The sequence below is a fragment of the Chroicocephalus ridibundus genome, chromosome 2, assembly GCF_963924245.1.
Source record: "Chroicocephalus ridibundus chromosome 2, bChrRid1.1, whole genome shotgun sequence".
In the NCBI taxonomy this organism is placed as follows: domain Eukaryota; kingdom Metazoa; phylum Chordata; class Aves; order Charadriiformes; family Laridae; genus Chroicocephalus; species Chroicocephalus ridibundus.
The window spans coordinates 114,619,509-114,637,199 of NC_086285.1; the positions used below are offsets into that span (position 1 = coordinate 114,619,509).

Consider the following 17,691-nt stretch of genomic DNA (forward strand, 5'->3'; position numbering starts at 1 on the left):
TTTCTGGTAGATATTGTGAAATTTGTTATTGCTCTGCTCTAAAATTTAGTCACCTGCAGAGATTAGTGGATACCAGAGGAAAATTTCTGAAATCAGTAGAAGCAAGTACAGAAATACTCTATTGCTATGGAGTCCAAAGTGTGATAACATGCACAAGTTCCAGTGTTGCCAACTTTCATGACTGATTTCTCACATCTCAGGACAATTTTACATTTTCCCTTAAAGTCCAGCTCCTAGACACACACGATTGGAACAGAATCATAATTTTCATTGGAAGTGAAGTAAAATTTTAGTCCCCGGGACTGCAGAGAAGAGTTTACTAATGTGACCCAAGTGCATTCAAAAGCCATGGAAATCAGAAAGTGAAATAAAAAGCATTACATGTTTTATAAACATGTGCATGCCCCATGATTTTTGAATCATTGCATTTACAGATACATTGCATTTACATTTACAAACTTTTTTTCCAATGTCTTTTGTTTTGCAAGTATGGTTTGAAAAAGCTAAGTGTGTTATTAAGTGGCTTCTGGCTTCTGAACTGTGGCCTTAGATGTTACCTAATGGCCAAGCCATTTAAGATGTTTTCCGTCTCTCTTTCCATCCATCCACAGACTGTCCATGGTACCCCTGGACATTTGGTTCCCCATCTGTTCTAGTACAACTACTTGCAGAGCAGAGGTATCAGCAGAGCAGCTTTTGCGATCAAGGAAAATGCCTATGGCATGATATCCAGAGGTAAACATCTAAAAGACTGGTTTTAAAACTCAGGTGTTGATATCCCTGTAGTTAAGCCCCGAACAATGGTGATGGGAAGAGCTTTCAAAATAAAAGACAGGCATTCCTGTGGAAGGCTGCTGACAGTTATCCAGACACTGAATAGAGCAGAGCTAGCATTTTCATTAGCACTGCCAGTCACTGTCAGGGCAAAGTGTTTAAGTGTTGTCCAAAATAACACCACTAGTGGACCAGAATAATAGGGCAGAACCAGAAAAATGATAAATTTCTAACGCCATGATTTCTGCAGTACTGGAGAAGAAATGTGAAGGAAATATGCATCTTTCTTGTCATGATTTGCAACAAGAAAATACACCACTGACATATTTTGGACAAATTCTGCACCGTATTGTTTAGAGCTTATTTTTACATTCCCAGTCTTGCAATGATGAGTACTTTTTAGTCACCGATGCCTCAAGGGCAGCAATCTGTGTCTGTGCAACACAGGTCTTGAATGGGAAACTTTGGTTCCTGCATGACAATAAGCTGACAACAATTTTAAGGAAATATATGCAGCATGGCCCCAACATGAAAGAGGAGACTAACCTCAGAACCACAAAAGGATCTTTCTGTCTATCATTTTCCTAGGAGGAAGTGAACACTGGTTACACATTGGCATACTCACAGCTAACTGATTTCCAAACTGGCTTCTGCCCAGGAAGCTGGATACCATTAGAAGGAACTGGTGACACTGGAACTGTCTCAAATGTGGGCTGATAGGCAAGGAAAAATGATCAGACTGCAGTGAAGGTAAACGTCTATGGACAGAAACTGCTACAGTTTAAGCAACAGCGTTATCATTTTCAGTTTACACTCTTTTGCCAAGTTTAAACAACCTGTAGTGATTCACCAGAGCACATTTTTCATAGCCAAGCCCGAGAATTAATCTTCCCCAGGCTGCACAAACTTGGATCATGTTGAGGTCAGTAATATTGCAGCTTGCTGTAGCTAATGAGTCCTGTCCTATATAATGACTAAAATTAGCTAAGTAAATTGCTGTACATAATTGTGCTAAGCGAAAGGTCCTCGTCAAATTGTAATCCATCCTGCTTTTAATCATTTTGGCCACAAATCTTTTTGAGGACTCTCTGACACATGTCAAGCATCCGCTGCTCACAAGCACCTGTCAGAAATCGGGCTGTTCACCCCCTTTCAGGATTTGAGCAACAGCAAATTATTAATGGAGGGATGTCCTCCCACAGGTTATATACTAACACTTTATCAGTGAACTGAAAAAACATTTTTTTTGGAAAAAAGACCTTTTCTATAGTCAACTTCATTTCTTTCCACTCCAGAAATCATCCTGCACTGTGTGAAAATGGGGAGAAGCACGTGTGGCACAGCAGAGATGGGGCTCTGAAGCCCAGGGGGTGACTTTCAAGCACCGTTGCTGCTTCTTGGCAGCCGAGTTTTGCCCTTGTTCTCAGCAGTTTTGGGACTCATCATAAAGGCAAATCTGAGTGTTTGTGTGCATGCAGGGCAGTAGCAGCTCATCTGCACATTCTTGGGTAAAAAACCCAAACGTCAGGAATTAAAAAATACTCTGAAGGGTACTCAGTGAAAATAACTACAGTACCCCAAACCAGCCTTGCGTTTTTTCATCTGTCTTTGTATCCTGCTGGTAGCCCTTGGAGCCCCCCCCTTTCTCAAACCTGATGCCTCACCCCCCACAAGCCTGATGGAGCAGCCCCAGCTTTCCAGCTGAACCTGCAGCTGAGGGCCCGGATGAGCCCAGAACAGCAGCTCTTTAAATTGCTCTTTAAATTGCTGTTTAAATTGCTCTTTAAATTGCTAAATCGGCTGTTTATCAACAAGCAGCAATGCCTCAGGGCAGAAATTTTGTCTTCCCCATTTGTAGCCAATGCACAGGAGCAGCATTCAAGTTGCTAAAAAATGCCAGATATTTAAAAGACAGGCAGCTCTTCCAATTGGAAGCCTGAAATAATGTTGCAGTTGTTTTATTCAGTCTTATCCTCTGAGCTATTTGGGTAACAAAGTCAAATGTAACATGAATAAAATCTCTCCTGAGAGAGTACATTCAATGGCCTGCAAACTTGATAGCAAACAGGATTTGAGTCACATAGACTTCCTTTGCCAGAAGACTGTTAAGGACCATGGATTTTTTTTTTTAAAAGAAGAACTGTAGGATCCCATAACATTTACACAAGACGTTTTAGGACATAAAAAAGCGAGATAAATTTCAGGTGGGAGTATTGAAGTAAGGAGACAGTTAAACTCGCCTCAGCAACTTGGGATAATCAAACATAAAAGTAGCTCTTCTGCTGGTTATGATCCAGATGTAGAAATGAATGGTAAACATTAGCAACTGGCTTTTCACTGCTCAAAATGTCTGACCCCATGAACAGTATTCAGCATGGATTTACAGTAAATCAAATTTATTAAGAAAAAAAAAAATAATCCTTCCAGCCTTGTTACACAGGTGAAATCAACAGTGGAGCAGCTGCGGCAACCCGGTCTGGCTAAGCACGGTGGAGCTGGTAGAGGGGAGCTGGCAGCACAACTCTGCCTCGTGTCCAGCAGTGCTTGCAAGAGCCTGCAGGCTGCTCTAGCCTGTGTCAATTGAATATCACGAACCAGGTGCAATATCAGGGGTAGCTAAAAACCTCGTATCCTTGGTCTCATTTCCCAGCCTCCATTGGAAGATTGTATAAAGAATGCAAATCTCTGTCTCTTTTGTGAAAATCTCTTCCAAACAGGACCAACAACCCCTCCTATCCCCCTTTTTTCTAATCTTAGGATAATATGATAGAAAGAAAGGGAAGACTGGGCATAAAGCCCCTTTAATGCATGAATTTTCAAGATCCAGGTTGTTCCTTTAGCAAAAAAGAAGATTAAAAAACTTTGGAAGTGCATATCTTAGTGAATGTGAAAGGCCATGAGTCAAATTGTGTCCTTAACTAAAGCAGGACCGCTTTATTCTTTTGGTTGGGGCTCCAGCAAAGGCAAGACTTCTCATGTCCTGATTTCTGACTGAAAGTGATTCATTAGACAGTTCTCATTATCTGATACTAAAAATGAGCCCAGTGTTTATTGGCACAATGTACACAGGAATTTCCAATGGGAAGAGGAAACCAGAAGAGCAAGGAAAAGATGGACATGAGGTAGATAGATAGTTCTTTAGTAGCTCCCCTCATTGTAGAAGATGTAAAAACAAATCATTGGAGCACCAAGTGACCAAGTTCTATTTTCAGCCCTGTAGCTAAGTGAAATAAAGGCAAAGGAGGATACCAGTAGGATGGTCAGGATGGTCAGGATACCAGTTGCCCATGCTTTGGATATATTCATATTTCCAAGCACTGTCATCGCAAATGCCTTTTCATGCAAATAGCACTGGGTTAGTTTGTGATTCTTCTTTAATTAGGACATGATTTTCTCATGCATTGCTCAAGCAAAATGCTCCTAAAAGTCTTGAAGAGTTTTAGCAGATGACAATGTACAGGGTTGGGCTGTTAATGAGCATGATGCTTTGTTTCCTCCCTCCAATAATAAAATCAATGTTTCCCCCCAGTTTGTATTCTGCTGTTGATTTTTCTAGGCTTTGAGCACTAGCAGAGCCGATAGCTTCTGATGAAAGCAGCGGGGTACCAGCAGTAAGGAAAATCAGGCCACTGTGATTAATAAACTATCCAATTTAAATCTCCATTGTGTGTTTGTCAGTCAAGTCTGCTGCAAGCAGGCCTGTTTGAAGAAGAGCAGAGGCACCTCAGCTGGTGCAGGCAGCTCCACCGAGGTATCGCTCTCAGAGGGGTGAGGTACCACAGGTGCTGCATTTTGTGCCCAGGATCACAGGACCTTTCCAGGGTGGCCAGCAGAAAAAAAAGAACAAACCACAACCCGCCAAAAGGAGACTTCATTTCCTTTCATTTCAGTCCACTTGGGCTGTTGAGGGAACGCTCCTGCCCTGAGGGGATGGACCTCAAGGCATGATGAGGGAAAACCCTTTGCTCTGTGTTGACCCATATAGACATTGGCCACCAGGCAGTAATATCAGAACATTTAGCAAGCAAATTTTTTCAGAACAGAGAAAAGAAACCAGGGCAAAGATATTTTTTTTTTTCTTTTTCTCCCCCCCCCCACTCTCTGGATGACAACTATCTATGCTTCTTCAGTGGTTCCCTAAATCTCATCTCAGGTTACCCTAGTGAGATAATCACCTTTTCTGTCATCATTAGCCACAGAAGAGAGTAATCCTTCCTGTGACCCTTCCCTCTAGGCTTCTGTAATGCTTAGGTTGTTGGGAAGAAGATGTAAGTCCATCCTCCTAATGGAGAGGATTATAGAGTTAGCTGAAGCAATTAGAGCTGTTTTGCTGTTTGCAACTTGTTTACTTCTTCCATTCCCAACTGAAAAACAGGATGGGAAAGCAAAACTCCTGCACAACATTTCAAGCAGTCTTTTTACCAGCCTCTTTTCAGCAGCTTTGATGGAAAGATTTGCCCCTCCCCGTTCTCTGTTGCTCTTTTTTGTTTGGGTGGTTTTTATCCCAGATCACTTTCCCAAACTGATTCATTGCAAAGATTCACTAACAGCTGTAGTGCCATGCCCAAAGAGGCAGCAGAGTGTGAGCTGACACCCCCTTACAAAGGGCTGCTCAGAAAACTTTCAGCTTCGGGCAAAACACCTCCCCTTTGATGCGTCCCTGAGGAGCTGATAATTAGGAAAAACTTTCTAAATCCCTTAATAAGCAGCAGAGATAGGAGCAATGGTCAATGGGAATGCCCAAAGAGTTTTAGGAACCTTGCAGGCTTTTAGAAATACAATCTGTTTTGCAGTCCTTTAGAGGGAGGTGATGGTGTGCTCTGGAGCTGTGCTTAACATTTAGGTAAGCATCCTGCAGAACTGCATATTTTTGTGGGAAGAAGAATTCGAAGTCTTAATTACTTTTCCAGTCTTATCTTTCAGACTTTCAAAATGCAGAACTAGTGGGTGAGCTGAATATCAGAGGAGGTAAAACAGTGATTTGAACGGCAATGGCGTTGAAGCTCCTGATTCCTTTAGCAAGTGAGAAACAGAGGTGAAAAATAAGCAGGTCAAAACCCGATCAATAATGTGCCCATCTGAAAGAACAGGTGCAGTTATTTGGTTGATTGAAATTTATTAGGAAACTTAGGCTTTATTGTAATTTTTTAAAATTTTAAACATATTAAGGTTTACAGATATTTGAAAAGGGAGAAGTTTCTAATCTAATAAGAAGTGCCATCAACTTTTTAGTGTTCATGCAAACATGCCTGAGGATTTCTCATGCAAAAAACTCTGCCCACAGGAAACTACTGGATGCTTCTGGATATATTTGTGAGATAGGTGCTAGAGGTTCAAAAGAGTCCAGTTACTTAAAACTGGGGACAAATAAGTTAACTCCCCAACCATTATGTCTCTGTAATTTTAATATAACTATGCAGCTACCATTTTGTGTCCATTTTTTTGGTTTAAATTCATCCAGGGTGCCAAGCCTTGAGGAGAATGCAGCACCAATAGCGAAGGACAAAACAATTTCATAATGAAAGAGTTTCTTGGGGTTTTGTAATGGCAAGAACTTTAATATTAATTTCAAAGGTGAACTTCTGAGCTTATTGGTGACTCCCATTTAAGATATCATGAGTGACATATGTGAAGTCATGTGCGTGTGTTGCTTTCAGCATTGGACTAAACTCACACCGTTGGCTGCATTCACCAAAATCAAAGTGTGTAGGGATTGGAATTGGTACTTTTAGAACTACCCTCAGGGAAAAGTGGATGAAACCACCAGAGGCAATGCTCATTTCTGAAGCCATGAAGCAAATGAACAGTTAATAGATTTTCATTTGCTATGTAAGTGAAATGTAACTGCCAGTGTACCAGTTGCAATCATGCTGGCAGGTGTTTAATTGCTTATGCATATTTGAACCCCAGTTGCTTCATTACAGAAGTTTTACTTCACTGCTGAGACTGCTGAGTAAATAGCAAGTGTCCCCAGAAGCCAGCAAAAATTTGAATAGCTGCCAAGAGTAACTCACCAATTTCCAAAAAATAAGGGAGTAAATGTTAGTCTTGATAGGAGATTGCAGAAGGAAGGCTGGCAATAGATACAAATTATGTTACAGGTTAGTTGCAAAACTGTGCACCATCTATTTTATTTGGTTTCTTATTTTCCTCTCAAACTGTAGTAAATACACCATTAAAAGTCTGGACTTAGTGTCAGGTACTGTTACTGGCTGGCTGTACATTGTCAGCAGAGAAAAGTTCCTGTCTGGTAGAAGCTTAGATGAACTACTTGCAAGATGCATAAAAAATAATCTCATAAGCATTCACTAGGATGCATTGGCTACTTACAGAAGAGTCATTGGTGCCAAAGATGTCTCGCACATCCCGGACTGTGTGCTTGTTCTTCTTCCTCAGGGTTTGAGTGTAGGTGTTGTACCTCTTCTGTACAGCAGCAGCTTGAGTGCGGGTCAGAGTGGACAGCAGGGCTTGGCCGTCCTCCTCTTCAGCTCCCGAGATCAACGTAGACAAACCTACATCTTGCAGCCATTCTGCCTCCAGCTCCCCTTCTGTGGAGAAAGAGAGTGTGTTACCAGGCCTGGCATGGGAGGGAGAGGGGGCTGAAGGAAGGGAGGTGGCCTGGTGGATTGCTGCCTTAGCCTTTACCTGAGAAGACTTCACTTCCAATCTTAGGCCATAAGTGTAAGTTAATTTAATTTTATCAACACGCTTTGTTGATCAACAAAACAAATTTCAGTTTCGCAGCGTCTGCACAGGAGAGGCTTAGGAGAAGAACAGAAGTGGTATTTTTTAACCTGAGCGTCAATACACTTGTGTGAAGAAAGCAGTAGAGCGCCCAGCCTGACACAGCAAGTTTGCTAAAAACTAACCCCTCATTCAAGAGTGTAATTCCCCTTGGTTACTGTTTATACCATGTTGTACTGGATGAAGCTATTTGGCAGGTGGAAATCAAACTGGTATTCCAGACAGCCAGTGAAGATGCCACACTGAGAGAAGTATGATGTCCACCTAGTCCAATAGCCTGTTTTGAAGAAGATGATTAAGAGCCAGAGCTGCTCACTAAAGAACAAGGGCAGGTAAGACAGGTGTCAAAGAGGTTGGGTAGGGGTGGAAGATGCAGAAATAGCCATCTTTGCATGCCAGGTATCATCCTGATTTCTAATAATTGAAGACTGGCTAGCACTCTACACCCCAGCATTTCCTGATATCTTAATTAGTGACTAATATCTTCTTGAATCCTGTTCGATACCTGCTTCTCAACTGGTTCAACATGGCAGCTGGTTCCATAGTGGGATTATGCACTGGGTGAAAAAGTATTTTCTTCCCTGGCTCAATCCGACATGGGGGAAGCTTCTGGCATCTTCTCACAGAGTCACCCTTGCAGCCCCCCCCACTACCAAAACCTTGCCACACAAGCCCAATACAGGGTTTCAGCTTGCTACCTGTTACATTAAATGAATACCCCCTGTCACTATAGGACAGGGAGAAGCTCCCATTCTACCTTCTCTAAATCCTTTAGTAATTTTAAATTTTGCTGTCATTGCCTTTTTTATTTGTTTGCTTTTGAAAGTAAACAGTCAGTCTTTTAAAATCCCTCTTCACATAGGAGATTTTGAGCGCCTTCATTTTAGTTCTGTGAACAATCCTAGCTCAGCAATGTGCTGCTTGAGACAAGACAATAATTGAATTCCAGCTTTGACTGAAGAAAAGCTATTACAAATAAACATGTCAAACAGGAAATGGATTAATTTGCAGCATGTTCTATAAAACACCTAGTGAATGCACTTATTGTTCTTGTCCCAGCATGGGTCTTAATGGCAGGTTGGTATTTCCACTCTCCCTTTATGGCCTCTTCTTGACACCAGAATGCCGGCAGATTGATAGATACCAGTTGCTGCGCTTTGGCAGTTGGATACACAAAAAAGAAAATTACAGGGCTGGACTGCAAGGACAAGTGAAAGCATCTTACACGTGTGCCTTCGCTGACTTCATTGTTAACTGCCTTGTCTCTTTACAAAGCTCTACAAAAATATCTGCTTCTAAAACCCCTGCTCTGTGTTAGATGGGGCGTGAACAGCCCTGTATCCTGCGAAACAGCTTTTCTCCACTCGGATACTTTCTTCATCCACAGGTAGGACGACAGGCTGTTCCTTTCCTTTGTAAGCTTTGAACCTATGGTTCTTCTGCTGTCCTCACTCTTCTTTCCAACAAGATCTCATTTCTGTGTGCTGCTGCTCTGGCCACATCCATTCATGTTCCAGTTTCTTAATTACATTCATTTTGGCTTTTGTCCTCATATTCTTTCCAAGAATTTAGTTTTTAATCAAACTTGGCTTTCATGACGCTATGAAAAATAGTAAAGCAGACATGAAATTGTGCCTGCTTACCAGCCACCCCTGTGACTTGTTTTCTCTGGCTATTGCCCTTTTCCTGTTCCAACCACTCAAAAACAATAGACTAAGAAATAACGACAACAACCAGAGAAGCACAACTATTAAAGAGAAGGAATTTCGGCACCAAAAACCACCTCAAAATTTTATGACACATAAGTTTAAATAAAGGCTAAAAGAAAAACATGTTGTTTCACAAAACATTATTTTTACAGCGGTAGCTACTTATACAGCAGGGTCTTGATACTGTGTTTGATTCTGCTCCAACAGAAGACAAACAGATAATCAAGAGGGTTCCCTCTGGTTGGTAATTCTCTTTTTCTCACAGAGATTGCCAGGAAAGAGGTGTGCCTTTCTTTGAATTTCAGATATAGCCTCAAATAACAGCATCCCAGCCTTGTAACACTGTTAAAGCAGTTCTGAGCATCGCTGCCATCTTAAGTACCCCACGACTTCCTCTTCCCCTACATTTTCATCCCTCGTATCACTTGTTATTATCTTCTGTTCTTTCTTGACCTTAGTTACTAATGTCAACAGAGTAAGTGTGCTGATGTCCTCCCCTTGCACATGTGGTCTAGCAAAAAAATGCTTTGTGGTTTCGACAATATCAGTTGTGCCTGGCTGCTATCACCCTTTGGCTTCCTTCTTATGGATTCTGCACCTCTTCCTGTCAAAGGCAACTCAAAAAGGTGATGAATATTTGTTTTAATTTTGCCCTGAGGACTTCTACATTGATTTTCAGTGTTTTGATCCTCAGCAAGGAGTATTATCCTACTAGGAGCTTAATAGAAGCTATTATTTCCAAGATTTGTAATTACTTCCAAGATTCCAGTGTTATTTCCAAGATTTATAATCCCAGACTGAATATATTCCTGAAGTTAACAACTAGAACAAGCACTGTCTGGTTGTGTGTGAATGTATGCAATATATATGTGTTTAAAACAACAGTATGAAGATAAATTAAGTGTGGAGATGTATTGCATTTTACCTTGCAGTCTCATTTTTAATTCAGGACAGAGGGGAAAAAAATCAATGCAATGTAATGAGATGAAATCAGACAAAAGGTAACATGGGACAGCAGCAGAATTTGCACTGTTGTGAAGATTTAGCTCAGCAGTGATGAAACTGATGGAAAAGTTTCTGAGAACATGGCAAATGGGCTCCTATATTGCCTTGTCCTACTACCTTATCTGTCACAGATATGTGACATTCCCCTGACCATGCTGACAAGTCAGGGACACCCAGTTCACACTGACAATTGCATGACGGAGACACCGAGAGGTTCACAATTTCTTTCTGGAGTCTCCAAGGTAGAGGGCGTGATCAGACAGGAATTTTCCCAATAAGGTCAAGCTGATTGAGGCAGATTGCTTTTCTGCCTTCCCATAACAATAACCATAAAGTTTCAGTGTTACACCTTGTTTTATTTTTATTTGAGACCACAAGCCAGCACAAAGCAGTGCAGTTTGGATTTAAGCTGCCAGACCATAACCCTCATAGCAGACCGAGATTTCTGGTGAATGGAGGTCATCTCCTTTTGCTTCCAGGAGACCCCTACCTGGAACTAGTGAGTGGGAGGTGTTCCCCAAGGAAATGGTACGTGGTTGGAGCTAGATACCTCTCTGTGGGACGCTTATCATAACTGGTTACATGTTTGGTTGCTTAATAAAGTAGCACCCTTTCCCCCCTTCTACCCGTCTTCCTGGTAGCAGAATTAATGACATCCTATTGCACGTCAAGGGAAGAAAAATACATTGTCACTTGTGTTAATAATTGTATAGAAAGAACACACCATTGTTTCAAAATCTATCCCTAGATCGGTAGTTACCAGTCTAGTGGCCATGATTCACTGAACGGTTGCAGCAGTTATCAGTGGGTCATGACCTCAAAAAAATTTGGTTTCATCCTATAGTAACACCTGATATTTTGTGTTGCACAATATAATGCATTTGTAAGTGGGGTCATAACTGTAAAAAAATGAGAACTGCTGTTCTAGATGTTATCAAATCATCTAATACAAAGCTGCATTGCAACAAGCTAGTGCAGACTATTACGTGTTTTTCCAAAAACATTATGAAAAATGAGAAGGGGAAATGTTAAGGTAACAGAATGATGTAGTAATACCTTCAGCATAATTTGTGTAAGTGATGAATGGATTTTGACAAGTGGGGAGTCTGAATGATGTAGGCATCCATGTATTCAGACTTATCTCTAATCTCTCCTTGAGTTACATCTAAGTGGGACAATCTCGGCCAAACAGCCAATTATCAAATTTCTGATAGCAGCAAATGATATCTAACTAAAAAACAACTTCAAGACTTTCATAACTTCTGCATTATATCCTACCAAAAGCCAGAAAGTTGAAAATTCCAGTACACTAAATGAACTTTTTGGTCTTTTTATATGCTTTGGTTTATTTTATTTAATGCTGGAGATGAAGTTTAATTTAGGCATCTCTCTTTTATGAATTACACCATTTCTGTCCTCCTGAAGTACAAACAAAAGTGGTGCAAAAAAAACCTGCTTCAGAAGTCAATTACCAGCCCCAGTGCATAAATCTGAATTATTTTTTCTCTGCAGTGGTCTCTCATACATTGACTGTAATGTTCAGAAGTAGAGCTACAATGATTATAGACTTATGCTCATACTGGATGACAATAGGAAGGAGACCAAGGCATTACTAAAGAGACGAGGCAAAGCCAAGGTGTGAGGAAGAAGTGGTGTTCTTGTGCTTACCATCAGCAGGTTTGAACTCCAAGAGCGTTGCTTCTTCAGATCCATCTTCACTGCTCTCCTTGATGCTCTCCACTTCACACCAGAAGTCCTCCATGGAGGTGCTGTCCATGGAGGCCTGTGAGTTGGAGCGACTGAATGAAGGAGGAGGTGCCGAGTCGTTGGAAAGCATCCTGTTAATTCTTCGACAACGAGGGAGAGACTTTCTGAAAAGAGAGATGAAAATACTCTATCTTTCTATCTTTCTAACTTGTACTGCACAGACAAAGCACACAACTAGGGCTTTAACTATGACCGTACTAGGGAGCAGGGAACAAGATGCTGTCAGCAAAGCACACACCACCATCCTGAAGACTGGTGGTCTTCATGATCTCTGTCACTCATAACAGTTATGGCTGGAAATTTATTTTGCATCTAATAATTTATCTCTTTAATATCCTTTAGTGTTTTACACCTTAAAGGGGGACTCAGGAGATGCAATTTCTATCACTAACTTGGATACTCATCTAATGAGACACTGGAAACATATTTTAACTTCTTTGTGCCTCAGTTTCTCTTTCTATCCCTTTCTGTTTTGCTTACTGGCTGAAATGTTTCAGTGCAAACTTGTTTGGGAAAAAATAATCAAACTTCGGAAATATTTTACAAACTCATCTTGGCTCCAGAAAAGAATTAAAAACTTGAAATATTTTAATTCAGAAGAATAATTACCTTTTATTTGAAAATCCTTTAAAAATATTCCATTTTAAAAATGAAATTAAAATAAATGAAATTTTAACAAAAGCTGTCTTAGAAATGAAATAGTATGTTTTAGGCCAAACAGAAGGTTTTGATCACAGGTTCAAAAAAAATTATGATTCACTAAAAATCAAATTTCAAGTCATGATTCAATACAGTGATGGAATCAAAACAAAGAAGTTTGTCCCTTACTCCTTTGTTCTTGTCTTTTCCCACTGTAAGTTCTTACAGCTGAAGACAGTTATACAAGTTCATACAAAATCTTGTAAAATACCTACCACAAAAGTCTTGTCTGACTTTGTTCTTTCACATTATTACAATTGCAATACTGTAAGAAGCTTTTGTAAGTGTAATTAGCAGTAGTTACAGTAAACAGTAATAATAACCACAACAACATTTGTACAAAGGAGTCAGGAGGTAACATAATCACAGCAGAGAGCTAGACTACAGGAATTAATGGAAAATTCTGTCATAAGGTCTTCTGGCCTTCACTTATCTGAATTAATTCAAATGCAGTTTCCCTTTCTCTTCCTTTTCTTTATGGCATCATCCTGCCAACAAGCCTTTGTTTAAAACCACAGACATCACTTTTACTCCACTAAAAAAAAAGATACTTCCTTTTCAGTATTTCCCTCCTTGTCAAAGTTTTCGTAATGGATGCATAAACAATATATTACTTAACAACGCTGACTGGACGTGTTTTTACCCCTTTTGTGCTGGTGCCTCTGCTGCATCCCCCCTGGCCGGAGAGGGGCTGGCTGCTTCCCTAAGCCTCCTGGAGCCTCCTCGCTTCATCTGGGTGGTCCCAGGCGATTCCTTCTGGGTTAGGTCTGGGCCCCAGGTTGGGGAGGGGCGGGGGGGCTGTGGTGGAAGCGACAGAGCACAACAAACCCAGCTGTGGATATTACCAGTGTTTTAAAAGGGCAAAGCTTAGGCCTTTGCGCCTTTTTGAACACAGGGAGGTGTTGTACAGACGCTTCAGCTGCCAAACCTGCCCATGCATCCTCATGGTCAGACGCTGGGAAGCAAAGCTTTCTGACGGGCGGCAACGTTTCAGCAGAAGACAATGTACTCTGGTGCTGCGGAGACACGTGTCCTCCAAGAAGAGAAGTGCTATCTGTCTTCAGTGTTTCTACCCTTTTTCCCCTCATAAACAGCAAATGATTGTTTGCTTTTAAACATAGCACTGAAAACTGTTACTCTTTTAATGAGAACAAGCCACAGTCACCAAATCTGAGAGGAACTTGTGACACAAGTGTGGTTAAAGCTGTTCGAGCGCTTTCCATGTAGCTCTCCCTCTGGCGAGAGCCAAGCTTTTCAGTCGGCTTGTGTTTGCAAAGCCTCAGATGACTGGGGTACCTGATAAAGCGCAGTTACTGTAATTATGAACCTGGAAGTGGCGGCCTCTGGTTTTTCACCTATCTTTCTTCCCTGCAAGTCTCACAGGACTTAAGTATCATGAATTAATACCGTAGCAAGCGTCCCCAGGCAGCGATTGTAACCGGCAGAAGCACAACGCCTGAGGAGCCGCCGTTAAAAACCCACCTCTTCAGTCGGGAGCTGGTGGGGACGGGGGAAACAGCTCCCGCCAGCCAGCGGCTTACTGCTGTGAAAGGCTTACTGCTCTTTTGTTTAAAAGGTGATAGTGAGCACAAATAAGGAAAAAGGCAAAACTTCCTGGCACTCTAACAGCGTTTGGGGCCCCTTTTCACCGGGCGCTGTACAAGCAGAGAGAGAGGCCAAGGCCTGGTGCCGGGGGGGCTCATCTCCCACCCTGGCCTCCTCTGTGGCCCAGGGCTCTGCCTGAGCCCCCCAACGCTGCTGCCAACGGAGCAATTCACATCCCTGCTTAGTACAAACCTTTGTGAAAAATAAATCCCTACATCCGCTATATAGCACAGCCCAGAGCTCCCAGGCCAGCGATCGCAAGAAGGAATGCTTTCGCCAGTCTGGAATCAAACACGTGCTGGGATGAGAAGAGGGCTTTTTTTTCCCTGATAGCATCGCTGGCTCCCATCTTTTAGTCATGGTCAGGGAATTTAAACATTTCCTGCCCTCCCAGTGTGAATCTTGACCATGACCCTTGTGTTCTTCACGCACCACACCAGACTGATCCTTGCTCTTTGACTCCATCAGCACTTCAGCTAGCTCAAACCAAGGCTTTTTATTTCACCATATTAGGAAGAAAGAGGCTTGGTGGGTTGTTTCTCTTCTCCCCACAGCGAGTATGCTATTTTGTAATTTTACCATACCAAAAAGCTAAATGCAAAACAGACCACGTAGCATGGCAACAACCGCTGCAACAACCAGATTTATCACACATGTCTAAGGTTCCTGGGTAATTAACGTGCATTTACAACAAAATTAAAAGTACGGAGCTTATTTGGAAAATCAGCTGAACAAAGTCTCCTGAGAACCTCGTGTATGAAGCTTGTTATCTCAGCTCGGATTAAATCAAGCTGTGTAAAATTCCTGTAACAAGAAAGGTTAGGCAGAGGTGCTTTATCCTTATTGGTAAACAGTTGAAGCTTACTGCCAGGTGGTCTGGTACAAACCTTCTGCAATTATTCTGAGTCTGCCTATTAAAAGCTCATGCTCTTGAAAAGACCTCCAGCTGCTGTTTTTGACCCATATACCTGTGGCTTTTGTCCTGGAGGAAGTGGTCTTCCTTTTATGTGATAATGGCAGTTGTCTCCATTTCCTTGAGCCAAAGCTGCTCAAAACAGCTTCAGGAAAAAAAAAAAAAAAAAGATCCTACTGAGGAAGCAAAGCATATTCTTCACCACTTTTAATTCATTCTTGAAGGACGCTCAATGAGCACTGACTCAGCAAGATGCCATCCTGTCTCATCTCAACAAGACCAGGTTGCCTCTCACCTGGGAACTGTCCTAGCAGAAAACCTGTGTTCCCAATACCTTTTTCACCCTCAGGGATTTCTGGCTCATTTTTCTGGCTCTTTTTCTCAGTGTCTGTAGAGAACTTTACAAGAATAAATTTTTTCACTGAGCCTAATCTGTTGCTCTTACAGAAGATTTGAAAGCCAGTCTTGTTAGGTAAGTAGCAATCATGAAGTTCAGGCTCAGTTTCATTTGCTCCGTCACACACCCAAGCAGTGGTGAGCTAATCTGTAAGGCTGACTAAATTAAACACAGGAGGGATCTCAGATCCTGGCTTCCTAGATGGAAAATGCTGGGAGAGAAGGATGAAACTTAAAGCACCGAGCAAAAATTACAATGGCTTTACTGAACGAGCTGAAATTGTTTTCAAGGTGGAATTAAAAAGAAAAAAAAGCTACACAGACACAGACCCAAACCCTTGAAAAAGGAAAGAAAAAAAGAGGGAAAATATACCGGAATGGCCAATGTTATCAAAGAGCACCGCTATTACTGGATATTGGTCACAGGAGAAAGGGTTAAAGAGTGCCAGTAAGGAGAAACATGATGATATCACGCAGAAAGCTTTCTGTGGAAAGACTTTTGCAAAGAAGCAGGGTATTTCCATGGGGCACAAGGAGGCTGATTCAACTGTGTGTGACTCTGGTTTTGCCCTGATCTGTGTTTATAACACTGATGAAATGCAATAGCAAACCGGTCCCAGAACCTATATTTTATGTTCTGTATATTGTGCAGAAGTGTGATGTTCAGGATCTGATAGCAAATATCGATTGCAGGATAGCCAAGCCAAATCCAATAACCAATTCTTATCCTACCCCAAACTGAAAGTTTGCCAAACCACACAAAGAGCTGTCTTGATGACATCTAACGATTGCTCACAGGCTGACTAATGATAAAGCCAGGCTTGTGTTTTCAGTTTAATTAAGTAATGGGGGGTAAAGAATCCATAAAACAAACTGGAGCAATAAAGCCATCTTGTAGTTAAACCCACCATTTAATCCTTGTTTACACAGAGAGACAGCACATCTTACTTTTGTGGGTCATTACGCTTCATTTCATTCGGCGGGTCCTGAACCTGCTTCACCACAATTAGTCACATTTATAGGACTATAGAAGAAGGAGCAGATTTTCCTGGTCATTTTAGGACTGAAAGATCCACCTTTTCATTGTGCAATCATTCTATCAGTATAGCCACTTAATCCAGTGAAGTCAGTAGCGCCTGAAAAACACAACAGTGTCAGACTACAGTGTTGTTTCCTGTACCCTGATCTTTCTATTCTTCAGTTTGTCATAACTATTCACCAGCTTCTGATAAAAAATAATTACCTTTTCTTTGCTCAGCTCTTCCCAAATGTAAAAAAGGGGATGGTAGCTTGCATTGACAGGGAAAAAGAGCTATATTTTTCTCTTTTCTGAAATGTTAGAAATCACTCATGCCAATCACTTATTTCTTTTTTTAAAAAATAAAATATATTCAAAATCTAAGCAAAGGAAGAGGCCAGCGACTGGAAATAGTATCTTTGTGCACAGTCCATGGTACAGTTCACTCTTGCCCCAAATCTCTTGTCCTCTGGTTCCTTCCTGGCGACCCCGTTCTAGCACTGTTTGCTGCCTGCTTGTTTCCTTCTTTCCATGCTTGGTGGCTTCTGCTCACAGAGAGGGACATACCTCAGACAATATCCCCCCCAATTCCATATGCATGCTTCTGTTTCTGATTATTTTGCAGATGTTAGCCAAGTTGTAGCCAGTGAATCCTGAAGTTTTCCCTTCGTTCTCTAACGTCTAGCATAGCAAATATTTAACCTATCACGTTCATTGATTTCATGGAGGTGTCACCCAGCCTCCCTTGTAACAGAGTATTTGAGTGAGAAGCAGAACAGGATTTTATTTCATTAATCATTTTCCCATCCTGTTGCCTAGCAGAACTCCAAAATCATATGAAACTCATTGCTCTTTGATACAAAGCCGGGTTTGAAAACAAGCTGAGTTATCACTGTATCAGCTGGACTTGAAAACACAGGAATTCAGTACTTTGCATGACTTTGTATTCTACAAAACTTTCTACAAAATTTGCTTCTGTCAACTATTAATTTTACTTCTAAAGATGCTTTTCTGTCTCCACAAACATTTTTTGGACCAAAAAGGACTTGTTTAATGAGTTA

The 17,691-nt window shown here is 41.4% G+C and overlaps 1 protein-coding gene across 1 annotated transcript in view; it reads right to left on the reverse strand.

Annotated features, from left to right (window-relative positions):
• Window positions 1–17,691, reverse strand: part of ARHGAP28 (Rho GTPase activating protein 28) — an 81,183-nt gene that overhangs the window by 24,380 nt on the left and 39,112 nt on the right. The window contains exons 2-4 of the mRNA XM_063326586.1: window positions 11,901–12,103; window positions 7,105–7,322; window positions 1,400–1,487 (exon numbers count right to left, since the gene is read on the reverse strand). Coding sequence (XP_063182656.1) covers window positions 1,400–1,487; window positions 7,105–7,322; window positions 11,901–12,103 — 509 coding nt within the window. The remainder of the gene's footprint in view (window positions 1–1,399; window positions 1,488–7,104; window positions 7,323–11,900; window positions 12,104–17,691) is intronic.